Source organism: Centruroides sculpturatus, unplaced genomic scaffold (assembly GCF_000671375.1).
Source record: "Centruroides sculpturatus isolate CEXI.00-Female unplaced genomic scaffold, Cexi_2.0 scaffold271, whole genome shotgun sequence".
Classification (NCBI taxonomy): Eukaryota; Metazoa; Arthropoda; class Arachnida; order Scorpiones; family Buthidae; genus Centruroides; species Centruroides sculpturatus.
The window spans coordinates 242785-262767 of NW_019384474.1; the positions used below are offsets into that span (position 1 = coordinate 242785).

Consider the following 19983-nt stretch of genomic DNA (forward strand, 5'->3'; position numbering starts at 1 on the left):
GAAAATAAATGCGGACGTATTTGAATATCGCGCGACAAAATAATTCGAATATATTCATTAAAACCGGCATAAATAACTTAAAACGGATCGGTGATAAGTCCTGATAAACTTCGTCCTCCCCGCAACACGCGGGAGAGGAGGAGGCCGGCAGCCATCTTGGATCGTCACGCCATCTGGGCCTCAACCGGCTGTAAACGGTCGGCGGGCTCAGCGTACCGGAGGATAGTGGTTCGCCTCTCGGGCCGTACTCGGCCACCACAGCCGACGGCCCGTCGTCTTCCCGGGCCGAAGGAGAGGAAGCGGGCAACCTCCTCGGTCCGACTCCAGGTAAGAATCATCATCCTTCTTTCCGCTACGCTTCTTTTGTTTCCCCATTCCACGCGCGTCCGTTCGGATCGAATGAGTGCCGCTTCCTTCCCCTCCGCGGCCACCGCCCGCCCGAAAGGGGTCGAAGACCTCTTAACGTTTCGTCTTCTACGCGAAGAAGACCGCTCCGTCCCCGAGGGGATCGACCTCGACTCGTGTAAACGTCCCGAATGACCGGATTTACTCCTCCTCCCTCGTCCGGAAGAGGAAGAAAAATCTTCCACCGTTAACATGGAGGCTGCGGAGATCATCTCGAGATGCTTTGTGTATTTATACCGGACGCACGTGAAGAGTTTGGAATATTTTACCACGAAATTTAATGCCGATCCGCCTTTTATCTAAGCTTTGCGGATGGAAAACGATTAAGTTTCTTCGTTAAATATATATATTTGCGGATGGAAATCGATAAATTTGCTTAGGATGCGGATGATGTCGCGTTGTAATTCTGTTTTTATTTAAATATCGGAAGTGTAAGACGATTGATATTAATTAATTAAGAATGTTATCCTGTTTACGGGATAATCTATCAAACGTGTTTGTTTTATACAAATGACAGCATTATTTCTCTAGGACAAATTCCAAATTCCACTTGACTCTTTAAATATTCAATTCGTTAATCTTTTATTTTTCTACATTCTTTGTAATATTTTGTAATTATAAATCAATATTTCCCACCTTCGCTTAACTTATTGCCGAATAAAAACGTCTTCGACGAGGACCAAAGTGGCATCTAATTAAAAGAGTATTTTTTCGAATTTATAAATTTGCTTTAAGGCATTACGTTCGTATGCGGTTCTTATGTTAATTAATATAATTAACTTTGTAAATTCCGTCCAAATCGCGTTTCTTTTGAATGATGCGAAATGTTATTTTTTCGAGCGTGTCTTAAATTTTCTATGAAAAAATGTACCGTAAGTATAAACTTTTGCTTCTAATGTCGTGCTCTATTCTGGTTTACTGTGAGAAAATTTAATTAAAATAATGTTTCGAATGTGTTCGAATTCTCCACTGATGGACTTTTCGAGTTTTAAATTCGGAAATGTTTAGAACAAAATAATGATGGTCTGAGAACAGTTGCTTTATTTTAATAAATTATTGAACTGTTATGACTCAAAAGATATTATTATTAGAAATAAAACATTGAAAGAACTCTGCAGTGATCTATTGAACAGAGAATAAACAAATGAACTCATTAGTTGATATTTATTATTTGTAATTTGACTTAGGAATATGATTGACTCATATACATTAAATGAAAAATATTCTTTTTTATATGCCAGTTATTCTACTATAAGCATTGTCATAAAAGTAAATTATACGCTGAAGTGATAGAGTTAAGGAATAGCTAGTAATTGAGAAATATACAGGTTGTTATCAGCTAGAATCATTAAATCATTACCAGCTCCCCAACATATAGTGCTGTGAGGAGCTGATATACCCAGCCTCAGGATGATGTAATTAATCTATACACAATGGCCATGTGTCATGATTTAAGTGATTTTGAGTATGGAAGGATTATCAGCTGGATGAAGCATTCAACTTCTGAGGTCATTGGATTTGCACATTTCACGCTATCAAGAAAGTACAGTACTGGGTTTTCATTTTTCAGTATTTCCACTCACAGTAGTTAACGACCTGGGTGGCTGCATACAATTGATGCATAAGGTGCTCATTGCTTGCAACATATTACAAGTAATTGGAGAACAAACCTGCATCAAATCACAGCTTGGAAAAGTTGAAACCTCAACTTGTTGAGCTGATTTAAATGCAGGTAAATGCCATGTGCCCACAGGGCTACACAGTATCAGCTTTCTGTTATTGGATTCCAGAGCTTATGACCTGTACGGATCCCCCTATTGATATGTCAACACTGGCTTCAGTCTCATCTGGGCATGTGAGCATCGACATTGGAACAGTCATGGGTTATCTGATCTGATGAGTTGAGGTTTTAGTTCTTCTAAGCTGATAACCATATCTTTGGCATTAAGTCATTGACCCAACATGTCAGTAAGGAAATATACAGACAAGATGCAGTTCAATTATGCTGTGGAGTGTGTTTAGTTGGAATGATTTTTACACCCTCTGGTGCCTCTTGAACATTTGCTGACTAGTTAGGTATGTTAACTTTTCCACAATGATGACCTTCATCCCTTCATGACAATTATGCACTCAGCAATTGGCTATTTAAGCAAGACTGTGTCAATTGCTAGGGAATGGCTCCAGGAATGCAGATCCAACTTCTGCACTATGACTTGGCTTCTTGATCACCAGACATAAACCCTACTGAATATGTTTGGGATATGTTAGAAACAATCTATGCATCTTGTATCTTCTATCCATAGAGATGTTTTAACAGTGTATCTGTGGATATGGGAAATAAATTCAGGTCTCTCTCACATATATCCAATAACTACCCATAACTAAATTTTAAGTGAAGTAATTGCATTTACTAAGTTATTAATTTAGTTCATTAATTTTCTATTTACATTTGCAAATTATACATTTACAGTCCAATGACAAGCTAATCAAGTCAGAATCATATCAGATGTGTTTTTGAGTTTTTCTATTGGCAAATTCTTTTATTGTTTACCAAAAGAAACTTTTTTTGTAATTGCATCGACTGCAAAGAGGAGATGTAAATATCGAAGGTTTGGCAAACACTTTGTGATGTGTCGTTATAATTACAGTTCCACTTGAACTCTCTGCTCATGGCTGGTATGTGTCCATTTAAATTTGAATCTCAAAAGATGCTCTTTTGAAACATTTCATTTGTAGAACTATTTTAACCTGAAGCAGGATTCAGGAGGAATCCAAAAACATTCATGAACATTTCTGCAATTTCATCAGTTGATTGAAGTAAGGTTTTTTTTTTTTTGTGGTATGTTTATGAAACTTTTTTAGTAATTTCCTCCTTGGTAGACAATATTGTAAGTGAGCATGCCTGTCCCATTATGCTCTGCAAATAATTTTTCACTCTCTTTAAAGCTAAACATGACTTTCCTCTGCTACCATTATTTGAGGGAGCATAAGGCAAGACAAACACATTTCATAATGTGGATTCTAATTTGTGATCTTTGATGATCTTCAAAGTGATATTGTTTGCTTCATTCTATAGGTACACCACTGAATTTCCAGCAACTGATAGTCTGATACCTTTTTTAATCCAGATAAAATTATGAGAGGGGACTTGAAATTTCCCTGGCCAGTAGAGTAGTTTACTGGGTGGCCACAGATAATGTTGTGTTTAGGGTGTGCGTATTTATGTTATTTACACTGCACTTGTTGTTGATGATACTGCAGTTTTTGTAGTTTATTTTGCTTAAATTTAACCCTAGATTTGACTTCTAAGAGAGATGAGTGTGTCAGTGGTGGTGTCAAACATAATTTGCATGTAATATTTATTTAAGTTTCTAGCAGTCCATTATATTCTTTAGACACGTGGGAAGCGTATAATTAGTGGATTAGAGGTCTCTGTTATATTATTATTATAAATGACCACGGTTAGTCCAGCAAAAAAGAAATACTCTGATGAAGAATTGTTTTAGCTCTACTGATTATTAAATTAAGCAAATGTTTGGTGCATGGTATGAAAACTATTTCATCTATGTGGTTATTTAATTCTTACTTGGACAATGCACTGAACATGTCAGATGTTTATAACCAGTATAAACATCTGACATGTTCAATGCATTGTCGGTTTATTCCCTGACAAAACTTTATATCATTTCTCATAGCATGCAAGCCATTCAAAAGAGTCTTTTCCAGGTAGACAATGGTGTGGGCTTTAATTGGAAAAATTCCTAAAACTCACTCAACTGGCATTCTTGTTGGTGTCATAATATGAAAAATAAGCATAAGTTAATTTATGTTGAGACAAATTGGATGTTAAGTCTACCATAATGGAAAAATAATGAACTTGTCTGACGACTTGAAGAATGGAATCTGTTTCTCCCATTAGCAGTATGAAATCACAAATTGTTGCTGAGAAATAAATTGAGACACTCCCAGCATTACCATACAGTGGATGATCGGTTAACGAACATAATCCGTTCCAAGATTTTGTTTGCTATCCGAATTGTTCATTAACCGATTATCGATTTACCGTAGGTTTTAATGGGAATTTAATTAATTCGTTCCGGAGACCTTAAAAAATAAAAAATATATACCTTCTTACTATGTTTATTTATATGTAATAATAAAACTACATACATACACAGTGTTGCGTTTTAGTCATGTTTTTTCCGTTTGAAAGGGTTAAAGAATCTGTCTAATGTCGATTGCTTTTCTCTCTTCTTCACGATTTTTCGTAAGTAATTATATCCCCAAGCCTCAACATGGTTTGGATGCCATTCTAAGACCGTGTTCTGACATCCTCCCACTTCTACAAAGGATCTTTAATAACAGATATCGGCATTAATCCTCTTTTTCAGAAGAAAACTTATCTCGCCGAGTTTCTTGGTGTTCTTCATTCAAGAGTTCTTGGTGTTCTTCTGTCGTCAGATCCGTTTCAAGTTCCATTACGAACTCTTCGATGTTCTTTATTTCTCAGATGTGATTTTTGTTACTGCTTTAGCTGCTGGAGTCTTTTTGATTATACAGCATTTTCTTAAATAAGATTGAACTGAGGCCTACTGTAGACCTGTTTATTCCATATTGCCCAGCAACATTAGGTATCTTCTGTCCACTCTCTACCTTTGCTATTATACTCTCATCTTTCGAAAAGAAAAACAGACACAAAACTTAACGAGTGCCTACCCGATGGTCTCGCGAATACACAAAAGAATTGTTTTGTCAGAAAAATAAAAGGCTGGAATTACAAGGGAGAATTTCAAAGTTCGGAGGAATACTATCCGATCAGTATATACCGGCTTGAGCGTCGATGTCCACGTCTCCCACACTCCGAAAAGTTTCGAATTGTTGCCCGAAGACAAGGGAAGAACAATCAGTATTCATTATTTTACGTCGCTTCTTCTTGTATTTGTTCTGTGGGGTGTTCGTTATCCGATCATGTGTTCGTTGTCCGAACATAAAAATCTTTCGCGAAAGTGTTCGTTATCCGATTTGTTCATTATCCGATCTGTTCGTTAACCGATCACCCACTGTATTTACTAAATGTTCGGCTAAGAATAGGTCAAACTAACTGAGGTATTCAAGACAGCCCAAATAGAAGTTCCATTGTGTGCAGAATACAGTTCTTAGTTTTAGCCTCAAAATACTAACCCTCATGTGGCAAGAAACTTCACAATTGCTATGATGCATTTCAAATAGTTCTCATATTAAACTTTTGATTTCATTTGGCCAAACAAGTCAATATCAATACAGCTTTTTCTTTTTGGATTGACTTGCTCAATGCACTTGGCCTCTCTGTGACCCATGGAATTCTCATAATTTGATAAATGAGTATTTGCATTTTTTCAGTCCTTCCGACCTTGTAGTGATAGAACCATTTTGATCCATAAAAATAGTTTACATACTTAACAATAAACAGTATTTGTGACTCTGCTATAAATCAGTAAATCATGTCACTTCTCTATTTTCCGTAACTATTAAAATATTTCACATGAAACATTGTGATGCTGGTCACAATCTTTAATTGCAGAAGCTTCAGTGTTATCATAAATTTGGTTGGGTTTATTTAAAAGAATGTACTCCCAAAATTCATCAATAATGCTCTTTGGCCAAAGTGCAGGATCATGTGGTTGTAATCATGAAATGGTAGGTACAGGTTCTTCAGCCTCTGTTTCTTCAAGACTAGGACCAGAAATTGATCCTACTCCTTCTTCAAAGAACCTGCTCTCTGAACCAATCTTGTCCTGATCAGGATGATCTGATTGTGATTGTTGTCTGATGTTGACGTATTATTGTGATCTTCTGAATTGAACTTTACAAATTTAAGAAACTGATCATCTGAAAAAAAAAATGTCTGTGGGTTTCTATAGAATGCATTTCAACAAATGTCAGTGTAACAGATGTTACACTGACATTTGTTACTGAAAATTATTGAAGTAAATTAATAATATAAACAAATTTAATTTAATGTAGTAATACACAGGAATATAAATTGATCAAATAATTCATAAATGATAGACATCTGGGATCCATCTATAAATGATGTCATGGAGTAAGGGATGAAATGCAGAAGATGGGAGTTCAAAAAATTACATTGAGTACTAATAATAAAACAACAGTCTCTTTTAAAAAGAAAAATTTCATATGTTTCATATCATGTATGAATCTGATTTAGACAACTGAATTAAATTCACTGTCATCCAAATGAGAATATTTGATTCTGATGGAAATTAAATCAGCTAAAGATTAATGCATTTTTAAATCATAATTTAAATGTGTGTATAAAATATTTTCTGTAAATATATACAATAAGAAACTATCTATTTTTGTACATACAATTAGCATTTAGGAATGAATAAATATTAATTAAAAATATCTTTTGATCTTTAAAAGCATTTTTAAGTATAAACTCTAATTAGAAAATGTTGTTGTTTTATATTTTCTTGGGGGTTTGGACCTCCCATTTTCCTGGTCCAGACCTTAGGCACATGCTTGGTCTTCGAAATGGCTAAAATGGTGGCCCTGATCATCCACTAAGGTGCACAATTGTGGCAAGTATTGCAAGTATTCCTTCTGACTGTTAACATGTACTCAGGGATTCCATGCCCAGTTGTGTGGTGGTTTTGCCGTGTCCAAGTGGAGAATCTATCTGATATAGGCTCCCTGCCTATAATGTTTTTGCTACTGATGGAGACCACTTTGTGGTAAAATAGTGAACTTTGTAGTTACACAGATATGACTGAGTTAACATGGCAAAATCAGTGAATTTTCTTTCTGGAATAAAGAAACAAAATATTTGTTGTATAGTAGGATGTAATAAGTTTTATAGTAATACTACAGGATTTTTTTTCCGAATAAAAAAAGATGCAGTTAGAAGAAACGTATAGATTAATAATGTATGGAGGCTTCACTTTTATTTGCCCATCTTCATTAATTATAAAAGCATTCCTAAGATTTGATGGATATTTTATTTTCAATAAACAATAATGTCTGTCACTGTCTCTGATAATGCCATCTGGAGAACAGATAATATCTGTAGAGTTTTCTATTAGTATATTACTGTATTTGGATCAGCTGAAGATATGTATTGGTTTGTTTTCTTATTTTTCTTTTTTGTTCCAAAAATGTGGTTAAGCATTGTTGCTTGTTTGTATTTCTTTTTTAAAGTTGCTAGTTTATTCCAAACATGTAGTAAACTTGTTCTTGGTTCTATTTTTTCTTCTTTTGATAAAAAAAAGTAAGACATGTTACATGCTTGCAACTACCAAGAAGTTCTCCCCTGCATGAGCAAAAGGCATTAATCATTTTCTGTTGATCATTAAGCTGAAAAAATAATATACTGCCATTAAGTTAATACATTTATGTTGTTTTTTTTTTTATGAATTATCTTATGTCCTATGTTGATGACAGCATATCATGCGTGTACTTTTTCTTTTGCAATAAACATTAGATTTAAAAAACTTTTACATTAGTATTTTTATTTTTAATGTAAAACATACCTTTCTTTTAAAAAAGAGGTGTCAGTAGAAATACATTATTAAAAAATTAAATTTTAATGACATTTTAAAAAATGATTAAAAGAGACATAATATAACTTACATTACAATTCCATTACGTGTAACTTTTCTTTGGGCAATTTACTTGTAATGGAATTTAGGTATGTGTATTTGTGGAATGCATTTACCAAAAGCTGTATATTATTGAATATTTTGAGTAACTTTATGAAAATGGCCTGTTTATTTTAATTTTTTTCCCTGCTCTAATGGATTTTCTACAAAAAAAATCATCCTCAAAAGTGACAGGAAATAAAATAATTTCTTAAAACTATGTTCATTCCACCTAAGTGTACACGTGTTTGTGACTACATTTTTCAAATTTTCACTGCAAGAAGGAGCTTTACCATAGCACCATGTTATTTAGGCAGGAAGTGTATTAGGTCGCTTCAGTGTATAAATAAATCAAAAGCTTGTTTAAACGTGCAAAAGTTTGATTAAACATTAACGAAAACTTTTAAAAATGCACTTTTCATCATTTGTTTAGGTTTCTTTAAGTTACAATACTGCTATGCTTTATGTATGAAAACATGGAAGGTTTTTTTTAAATACTTTAATAAATGAATATACAACCAAATATAAAAGTCAGATATGTGTCTGGCAATTTCTAGATTTATTGATGAACCTTTACATAAAACTATTATCATTTTTACTAAAAACTAAAAAATTTGTCCAGAAATAGGTTAATCTTGAATGTCTAGATAAAGGTTTAAGTATTATTCAAATTTTGCCAAAGCTTTATAAACAAACATAAGCCACTTCAAAGGAGCAAAAGTTATTCATTTCCGAACATTTTTCAGCTAAATTTAGTTCATCTTCAAGGCTATATAAATTGTTTTTCTGCATTTCTGAAATAGTTCCTATTGTTTATTTTATTAGTTCATATATATATATATATATATGACACATGTCTAGAATTACAAAAACTACTACTATTTTATGTTTGTCAATCGAAGGAATTAAAGAAAGATATTGACTCCTATAATATCGTTGCTTACCTTGACTGGTTGTAAAATTATGACTAAGCAATTAAATAATACGAATGATTATCGAGCTCTAAAAATTGGTCAAGATCTCAATTGAGCAGTTGATCAATCAATAATAATACCTTTCAGAGTAATAATGTTTTTAAAATGTATTTTTCTTTGATTATAAATAGTATTTGCTAGTAGTAGCTTAAATTATTAATGTTGAAATAACTAGATCTTGTTTTTTATCACGAATTGATGTTTTAATAATGTTAACCCATAATGATTACAATTCACATGTATAATTTTTTAAACTAATTTAGTTTAAAATATACTAGATTAGTATGTCGTGTCCGAAGTATTTAGTTCCTTATAAGTCACTGCTTCTATAATTCAACTTAATGTATTACTGTTAATACAGATCCATTTGCGTTTTTTTGCTTGTCAACTCATTTTACTTTCTCAGCCATTATATATTACAAAGAGAAAGTATGGGCAATCGGTCGAAAAAGTGATCCAGATTTTTATACTTTTGGACCGGGGACCTTGAAATGTCGAGGAATGCAAAATTATTATCTGCTTGTATGGTCAATAGCTGCTTCTTTGCTTTTCAACAAAACGTCAAATGCACTTTGTAAGGTTTCTTCTTTGCTTAATAAGGTAGGTCATCTATCTTATACTGACTGAAGTGAGGTTGCATGAATAAGTTTTGGATTCCCAAAATTCCTTGCACACATTAATTATTTTGATCCATTTTTATATTATTGGTGTTATTTTGATTAAATACTTTTATTCACGCTTCTTCTCAACCGACTGAAAATTTATCTTGTTTGTCATTGCCTTATTTTTGTCTTTATCTTGATGGTCATTCTTTTATGTGCTGTTACAGCAACTTTAAATGTGAAGCTCCTTTTAATTTTTGTCTTTAAATTTTTTAAATCTAACAAGTAAGTGTAAAAAAGTTTGTTTGTTTTGTTAAGTTATGGCAATGCAACACTTGGGCAATCTACCTAGGGGGATGCCTTCCGTGAGGTCTTTTTAAGGAAAACTGGCCCCTATTTAGGCGTTACAGACATGGAGAAAACCCGGAAAACTCCACGACTCCACATTGCCAGCCCATCCGAGCGAGGCGCGAACCCATGACCGAACTCCCAGTGTTCAGGATACGAAGACCGCTTGGCCACTGGTGGGCCATGTAAAAAAGTACTTCATAATTCACCATAATCAAACATTGACAAAAAACCCTTAAGCTTTTTATTCATGCAGCGATTTCTATAAAACAAAGTTTGCTATGGAACCTTTTGTTAAGGTTCCATAGCAAACTTTGTTTTATAGAAACTGAAATTGTTTGATTTTTATTCCCGAGGACGGTCATTCAAATGGCCGAAAACGTTCAATTAGTTAATAAAAATCTGCATTATAAAGGGGTTTATTGTTGATATTTGATTGCAGTTTGAGAAGAGTATAATTTACCATTGTAATTCTTTTATTTTTATACATGTACTTATCTTATAATTTTTAATTCTTTTATTGTTTTTATATTATATGCAGTTTATCAATTTTTATATACAATTTTTAAAATTTTTTAACTGGATGATATTAATTAAATTAAAAATTAAAATTGATGACCAAGTCTGTCAGAAAAGCAGTTATTATTTATTCACTTTCACTGTTTAAAAAGACAGCATTTTATGACCAACTTTTCTTTTTATTGCTATATTTTGGTTATCAAAATTTTAAAAATTCCCTTTACAATGAGAAAAATATCCGACCAAAAGCATAAGCACTTTTAAAATCACAGCTTGCAATAGTGCAGATGTCATCTTTTCCATCCATACCATATCAGAGGTACGTACAAAGCTTTTTATTTACCAGAGATAAAAAGCTCTATAGTCCCAATACCATATAGTGATTTTAAATTTTTATAGAAAAATCTATTTGATTTGAGTGAAATCAGTATAAAAATATTTATACAATGATTAATCAAAAATATATTTTTATGGGAGTCAGTCACATCCACAAATTTTTCAAAACATTTAAAAATTCCAAAATGCAACCGAATATTCTTGGGGAAAAAATACGTTACAAGACATATCAAATCAAATTTTAGTGGTTTTTTTTTTTTTTTAATCAGAATGCCTCTTTAAGAGGATAACAGCTGTAATGCTTTAATGTGTTCCGAAAGTATTATCAACCATATGAATTAATTAGAAGTTGTACATTTATGTTTCATCACTTATTTCAATGGCTGACACAAACTCCTGTAGTGTGGAATTACAGCTCATATGTGTAAAGGCTCGCAAACATCCTACAAACTTGAAAGAGCAAGAAGCATTAAATGATATAAATGAACTGTCAATAAACTATTTTAATACAAATAAAAATCAAATATTAAAGTACATTTTCAATGAGTTCTTCCAAAGGTCTAGGAGGTTTTGTCAGCAATCCGAAATGAATTATGAAATATAAATATATAGCGCGTTCAGAAAGTCGCTGTGCACTTTTATACATTATACTGTATAGTAGTAGAGGGTAACGTAGACTAAGCGGATAACAAGTTACTGAAAATGACAAGTTTTACAATGTAGCCTGATGCTAGTCTAAATAGTGGGATTTTCGTAATGGTGTTATACGTGCAAATTCATATATGTATTGATTACATACCAATAGTGACTACTGTTTGTAGTTAAATCTCAAGTTAAAAAATATCGGCTATTTGGTGGCTACTTTTGAGTTAGTGAAGTTTGTGTCATCTCATTTTTTGCAGTAGAACGTGGAAAACGGGTTATATTCTTTGTTAACACCTGGAATTGATGCTATTATCAAATGTTGCTAGTGAATAATGGTAACTTATTTGATTCTAGTGTGAAGTTATAGAGATATAAATTAGATTACATTTTTTTTAAACAATACAATAAGTTTTATGAACTGTCAAGTTATAGAGTTTCTGGGATTCTACTGTATATTGGAAGTTCGGTTGGCACTACTGGAGTTTGGAGGTTGCAATAGCATTTGAAGTGTGTGGTTGTGTAATATTGACTGTATTCAATTGTTAATAGCTCTTTTACTTGAGGAGCTTATGTTTTTCTTTTGGAATATATGTTTTGAGAAAGCAATAAACAGCATTAGTGCCACAACAATTTTCTGAAAAATTTCCCGATAAACCTGCACCTCACCACAATGCAGTTTGTATATTTATTAACAAATTTTATGTAGTAAGGTCAGTGACAGATGCTGAATGAAATGGGACCATCTAAACCAGTGGTTCCCAAAGTGGGTGCTACCACCCCTCTGCGGACAGCGAGTAAATCTAGGGGCGAAAAAAAGCAAGTGGACAGCAGGGGGCACTGGAGGCAAGGTATTGAATGGCGACCATAGGCAAAGGTTGAGGTCACTGACAATTTTTTCCTTTCCTCTGTTAAATGGTTAAAAGAAACATTGCATTTGACGGTTTCCAGATGTTGAGAACAATGTACATTAAGGACACAAAGTGTGAGGTTCATAGAAAAAGTTTTTCTAAGAATATTTCCAAGTCTTTCTCAAATAAGGGAAAACGAGTTAGGGGGTGTTGGAAATAAATAACTTAATGGAACAAAGGGAATGGTGGATCGAAAAAGTTTTGGAATCACCGATCTAAACTGAATGATGAGAAGTTGATGGACATTTTTATCTGTGCAGCAGAGTCCATCAAAATCAATGTGCAAGTTGGCAGCTTTATATACTATTGCAAACCTGACATCTTGTTGTCAAGCTTGCAATAGTACCATAAAGCTGTCTGACAAAAATTAAATGTCTTCCTATGCAAAGTAATCTCAGTATAGGAAATTAAAGCAGCAGATCATGAAAAAATGAATATATTATTGTGAATGGTATACAAATTTCGTTCAGACAAAAAAAACTGTTAATGTCCTTGATATCCACCTTCTTTATGGATGAGGCATGTTAATCTGAGGAGTGGAACCATGATAAACACAAAACACACGATTGTGGTCATTGGAAAATTCTTAAGCTTTTCACCAAACACTCTTATACGACTGAAAAGTTGGTGTTTGGGTTGCAACATCCAGACATTGCATTGTTAGCCCTTTCTTCTTTTAAGAAGTATAGAACAGTGAACCTTTTTTGTTCAATTCCTTGCAACTTCATCAGCCAACTTGAAGAAAAGGAAATTAACTACTGGTATTTTCAACAAGATGGTGGCAACTGCACACACAGCTGATAAGTCTATAAAACTTTTGGAAGAGATTTTTGAAGAACATGTCATCTCTAAAAGTTTGTAGTCCCCTTGCTCTCACCCTTACTCCACCAGACTTCTATCTATGGGGAGCAAAAAATTGTGCAGTGTATCAAGATGGCCCACATATGCTTCACGAATTAAAGTTATAATAACTGTACATAAGGAACATCTTAAAAACAGATCTGCAAAACCTATTTTTAAATAAAATTAAAGGGATTCAAGTCTATATACGTGTTCATGGGCAGCACTTTCAACACCTTTTATAAGATAATGTAAAGTGAGGATGTAAATAGCTGTGTCCAAGTAAAAATATAACACACAACACATTTAAAAAAGGCCATCTTAGTTTTTTTTAGTGTTTGTACGCAGTTTTTTAAAATTTTATTTATCTTTTATCTGTTTACCGCTGGCCGACCGAAGGAAGAAAGAGGTATTTAGTATTTTTCCATGTAAACTCTATGGGCCACTTGCCGATTGTAAGCTGGTAGCGAGCAACATGGCAATCGAGTTTGCGATTGCTGTCAATTTACTTTGATCTCTAAGACAGGCGTTTAACATGCACGATGTCGTGCGTGTCGAAATTAACTTTTCAAAACACGCACGTGTGTGTCCTACGGCCGCATATGTGCGTGTTCTAAGGATCGCTGGAATTGGTAGACTGCTGGGTGCACATATACGTTTTCTTCGCGTTTTTGACGTGCCTGAGAGTTTTAAACCGCTTCAGACAGCGTTAGAAGCAGCCACCGTAATTGTGTTTTCGCGGAGCTCAGTTTCTTTTTCTCGAAAATACGTAGTTTTAATATAAATGTTAATAAGTCTGGTCACACTCGAGATATGACACACGACCCCCCTAACGTCGTGCAAGACTAAGAGGCCATTATACAATAGTCTATACCTTTTAATTTTTTTGAATATATTTTAAAAAATATATATATTTCAATGAGACTATAATATGTTGTGTAGCGTTAATTCGTGGCCCAATTATAAAAGAAACGGAATTTGCCTTTCAAATTCTTTAAATGTCTAAAGCATGTGTGTGGCATGCAATAAATCTAGTTCGATCGATTGTTTGTATATGTATATATACAGTATATATATATATAGAAACTAGGTCATCTATTTCTAGTATTTAAGTTGAATAAAGACAATAAATTCATTGTAAATTTTTATGAATTCTTACAATGTATTTCTCGTTTCATATTGTATGTATGGAATCTGACTTACAGAAAATTACAAGTGGACAAAAGTATAATATAATTACAAATATAAACATGCCTAATTTCTAAACACTCCTTGTCGTTCGTAAACAGAGATTACTTACGTAGAAATGTACTGTACTGTAATGTACATAATTTACAGAATGGACAATAGCATCCTCCTCATCCGGTCAATAAATCTTTAATAATGATATCGATTATTGTTTTCTATTTAAGGAATCTTCGCAATGTTTTAGTGTATCGATTAGCCGAAGGGTTTAAAATAAATCCCCATTTATACCGACGAATAATGTATTAATATTGTTCGATATACAAATCCTAAAGTGGAAATTTGACATTGAACAATTTGTTAACAGGAAATATCGATAGGGTGTCATAGTCTCTTAAAATGTCGATGCCCTATAGCGGGCATCATCGAGTTCCCTATGAAAATCATGTCTTAGTAGGGGGAATTTGCATATTAGAAAAAAGTCGTGCTACTCTGCTTTTTTCTTCATTAAGCGATACTTTATCGATTTATACAAAGACCATTGGTTTTCATGTGATCAAATTTCTTTTCTTTTGTAACTGGCATGGCTTCTTCTCTCTCGCCGTATTGTAAATTATGAGTGAAGCCCGTTCGGGTCGTGAGAGATAGATGGATGAGCCTTGTAAGTTTTTGGGTTTTTTTTTGTTAAGTTTCGTCGGAAGCAAGAAGCGAACATTAATGTTAATTTTGATAGAAAGGATGAAAATGACGTGGCCGTGAGAAAACAGCCGAAAGTGAGAGATTCGAAAGGACCCGGTGCCCACCAATGGCCGAGTGGATAAAAACACTGGTAGTTGGTCGCGGATTCGTGCCTGGACGTGTGGCGTTTTCCGGGTTTTCTTAACGTCTGTAACAACTAAATGGGCAAATTTCTGATAGAAAGTCATCCGAGAGGCATCCCCTGGGCAGATTGCCCGCGTGTCGCATTGTCGTAACTAAATACACCAAACCAATCGACAGGATATGAGAATTTCGAGAGACTACTTTCAAGTGTCGAAAAATTTCATAGTAGTTAACTCGAGTCATTTGTTCCGAGCATTCACGCGGAAGGAACAATGGAGTGGCACAATTCATTTATTTTTAGTTCGTTTGCATTCGGATGCTTCGAAAAACGAACATCGATTCGTTCTGTCTATAAAAAGAGTAAATGCGATCGAACAATTGATGGTTGGAAGGGAAAGGAACCGTTTTTTAGTGGCGCTCGACTTACGACCGCGCGGTTCCTTAAATTAAGAGGAGAACCGCGGGAAGAATTTGGAGCAGAACACTAACGGGTCCGTTTTCGTTTCAGGTTTAGAGAGAGAGAGTCGACGGGAGGAGAATGTTCGGACATGAACGCGGAATCTAACGTCGCCTTCAAAGGGAAGATCTTTCCGAGATCGTGCTCCGTCTGCGGCGTCTTCTACCAGTCGGCCAGACACTACTTCGTCCATTCTCGCAAGAAGGTAGCCTGCAGGCCCAAACCCTACACATGTTCGGAATGCGGGCGCGTCTTCAACTACTACTGGAATCTGATCGCCCACGAAAAGAGAAAATACTCTTGCCGCTCGGCCAGCGCTCAGGAGAAGGCGGAGAAGACGGTCAGATCGCCCAAAACTAACACTTCCTTCGTTTGCAGCAAGTGCGGCACCCTCTTCTGCTATCAGAAATCCTACGAGAAGCACTGCAGGAAATGTCAGTCCTCCGACGCCCCCGACTCGGCCAAATCCGCACGGTCCCCTTCGGGCGATGTCTTCCAGGACCGCCCGGAATTGGCCACAGTCGAGTCTCGGCCCTCCACAGAAGTGGAAGAGGTTCCGGAGGACCCACCCAACTCGGAGGGCAACGCGGCCCGCCGGCGTCATTCGTTCGGAGCAGAGGCGGCCCGCCCGGAGAATCGATTCGTTTGCAAAATATGCGACTATTCGTTCGTGGGGGCCTACGCCTGGAGCAAACACATGAAGAAGCACCCGTCTTTCAAGATGCCCAGCAATTGTTTCGGCTGCCCCGTCTGCGGGGAAGTGTTCTATTCCGCCTACATTCTGTTTCGCCACCAGAAGAGGAACCAACACTGGAAGAGGGCGTCGTCTGCCGACGACGGGGACAACGAAGACGCTCTCCCTCCCGACGGATCGGTGGAATCGGAAAACGAGGGACCGGCGCCCTCCGAAGGTAAAGACGCCAAGAAGGTGGCGGGGGTCAAGAAAGAACCGGCGCCTTCGATCGCTAGGAAACCTCTAGACAGACCCAAATGTCCAACTTGCGGAAAATTCGTGGCCCGGTCGCGCGGTAAGTCCACTTCCTTCGACCACTACTTCCCCTGCAAGTGGTGCTCCGAGCAGTTTCGCACGGCCGAAACCACTTCCGGTCGCCGGCCTTCTTACGAGTGCGTCCGATGCGATCGGCGACCCACGTCGCGTTCTCGCATCCAGGACGCTTCCCCTGAAGAAGTCGAGGTGAAGAGGGAAGAGAAGAGGAACGACGAATCGGATGCCGAGTGCGGCGACAAATCCAAAGCTTTGGAACGCCGTTCGTTCCGCTGTTCGGTGTGTGGCAGTGTCTTCCGTGACGTCACAGGTTACGTCTCTCACAGTCTGAACCACTTCAATTCCAACCGGTTGGATCCCAACGAAATAAGCCGCGACAAGCCTTACGAGTGCGAGATCTGCCCCGAGAAGTTCACTCATCACCAGAAGGTGCAGATGCACTTCCTGCGCCACCTGAAGACTGTGGCGTCACCCTCCCGCCACGGCGACAAGGGCGCCGAATCCGACGGGCGCTCGTCGCTGTCGGTGGCGGACGGCGCCGGCGCCAGGCTACAGATAGCCAAAAAGAGTATTTTCGTCAAGACTGACGTCGACGCGCGGCTCGGCGCCAGGACGGGGCGGTCGGTCTACCACTATCGCGGCGAGGCGGGAAGCGAGATCGGCCAGACGGCAGAAGAGGAGGAAACGTCGGGGCACGACGGAAAATGCCCGGAATCTTCCCGGAAGGACGCGAATTCTCGGGACGAGTGCGCCTGCGGGGGATGCGGGCCGCGAGTCTTTCCGGAAGTGAACAGGTTTCTGGGTCTGTCCGATAGAGGGATCCGAGAGGCCGATGCGTCGGATGGCCCGCGCACCCTGAGGAACCACTTCTCGCGACTTCTGTTTCTTCTGGTAGACGATCCGGAACTGATGCGCAGCCTGGGATGGGGCAAGAGGCGCATAGACGACATACTGGAGGAAGTGCTGCGCCACCTGGGCAGGAAACCGGCGGAGGGACGCGACGGAATGCGCAGATTTCGCTCCAACATCTCGCTGTTCTTCGAAGTGTGCATCAAAGACGCGGTGATGGAGAAACTGAAGAGCGGTTGCGCCTCCACCGAAGAATTAGTGGTTAACATGTTGTTGTTATGCGAAAACAGTCTCAAAAATTAAAACACTCCAACGTGTGCGACCCGCGTAGTTCCATAGGAAGATCGGCGATGGCCACGATTTTATTATAATTTATGTGCGGAAAATAATTTAATCCGACGACCGAATGTATGCAGAACTTTTTTAAAATATATTGTGACGTTTAGAAATGATTGGTTTTTTTCCGTTTTCGGAAATTTGGCAAAAAAAAATTCCCACCGCTAGAGTAAATTATAGCGACGGATTAGCGATTTCTCGCGCGGGTCGCTCTTCTCGCTTTCGCTTCCGATATTGCGAGACGAACGTTCCGGCGATTTTCGATGTAATGTCCATCGACTTTTGCACTCTGCAGGCGACGAACAGGAAGAAACTTCGAATGGAAAGGAGGGGACTGAATCGAAAATTAGGCCCATCTTAACGGGGCCCACCATCGGCCGAGTGGATAAAACCATCGAACATTGGATTGGCAACCGGCTGTATCGGCCATTGGTGGGCGCTCTTGGTGACACTCTTTACCAGTAAAACAGTTAATTAGATTTGATAATTGTTAATTACGTCAACAGTTATTAAATCTTTAATTCATTTATAAGTTATTCCGAACTAAATTTTAATAATCAATAGTTTTAGGGATCCGTTTTCGGATGCAAGCGATATAAGCAACGTGCGATGATGCTTAGAAGAATTAAATGACAAATCAAGTAAAATATCCAGCAACGAGTTGCGTAACTTTCCTGGTAAAAAGTTAGAATCGCCTACGGCGCCATCTGTTACGAGATTTTTAAAATACTTTTTATATTATAATAAAATGGCAAAAATCTTACATTTTGAGGGCATAGACGAGTTTTATATAAAAAAGAAATTGTAAATGCTAATAACGAATAAAACCTTCATTAAACCCACTGGAAATACAACACGTGTATCCTTCTATCTCCCCACCCCTTCGACCTTTACCACCAATATTTAATAACAAGCATCAATCCCATAATAAATTTCGACAAAAGATGCAGGAGTTATTAAGCTTCAAACAGGCTGAACAAAATCTTGTGCCCCCACATACACAATCATGATATATGCAGAAAAAAAACCCCAAATATATAGTGCATTTCTCGACGTCCCCGAGTACTAAAATGCAAAAAATCTTGGGGAAGGATCATTTCTGATCGATGGCCATACTTTCCCTGTGTTATATACAGTATATATAACAGTTTCGAGCTCTGAAAGAAAATTTTGGCTGCATTACGGGAAACCCCATCGTTCCTAGTTCAAGAGTCAAAGATTTTGTTGGGAGTGGATCCTGTTTGAATCGGTTTTAAACTCTAGGAGGGATGTATATAATTATGTACAGGTGACCTCCTCCTCCTACTACTTCCCGACTGGACCCCCTTCTAGGGCTTAGAAGGCCCTAGAGGCCGACGTATAAATTATAATTAATTAAAAGCTGTCCCCGAGCGCCCTCGGATCCTTTTGTGCGATGCATCTGTTTATACTAGAACACCGACTTCTAATAGCACTTTCCCGTCCGACCGATTTGTCGTGCAGGAAAGCCGAATCGTTCCTACGCGTACTTCGCGTAAAACCGCATATACCGATCTCAAAATAATTGCCGCATCCCAGTGGCGCGTTATAGTTCCACGGGACCCCACGTAGTGTTGATTTCTGACAGTATTTTCTTGTAATGGATGAAACTAACATTACTACAAATACACTTCAAGAAGGATGGACACACGGAAGAACTTTAAAATATAGTGTCGGTAGTTAGATTTCGTGGTCTCAACTCTTCTCCGAGAAGATTAGGATGGCGATTGCTTCGTTTTCTTGCTTTTGGAGGATTTTAATCGGATAATCTAGGGAATTCTTATGTTAGATTAGAACGAAGCTCGAAACACCGGTGGGAGGGGGTGTAATTGTTGAAAGGAATACGTCGGTGAAGCGTAACGGTCGTGCGTGTCTCGTAAATTAGTGTGAAAAATAATGCAACAGACATAAAGATGTCCGTCTTTTATATTATCAGTCGACCCCCCTATAACACTGTTAATTTTTCCGTTTTATATGAATTCCATGTTGTACGAGTCACTTAGTTTTTACAAATACGTGTGCTAGGCTGTGAACGGCTCACGTATTTGTAAAATCTAAGTGACTCGTACAACATGGAATTCATATAAAACGGAATA

At 37.2% G+C, this 19983-nt stretch overlaps 1 protein-coding gene across 1 annotated transcript; it reads left to right on the top strand.

The window, feature by feature from the left end:
- Positions 1-17982, top strand: LOC111621272 (zinc finger protein 700-like). Its single transcript, XM_023363357.1, has 2 exons — positions 1-327; positions 15730-17982. Exon 2 carries the CDS (start codon positions 15770-15772, stop codon positions 17834-17836), a length of 2067 nt encoding a protein of 688 aa, XP_023219125.1. The 5' UTR covers positions 1-327; positions 15730-15769; the 3' UTR covers positions 17837-17982.
- Positions 17983-19983: the final 2001 nt, after the last annotated feature.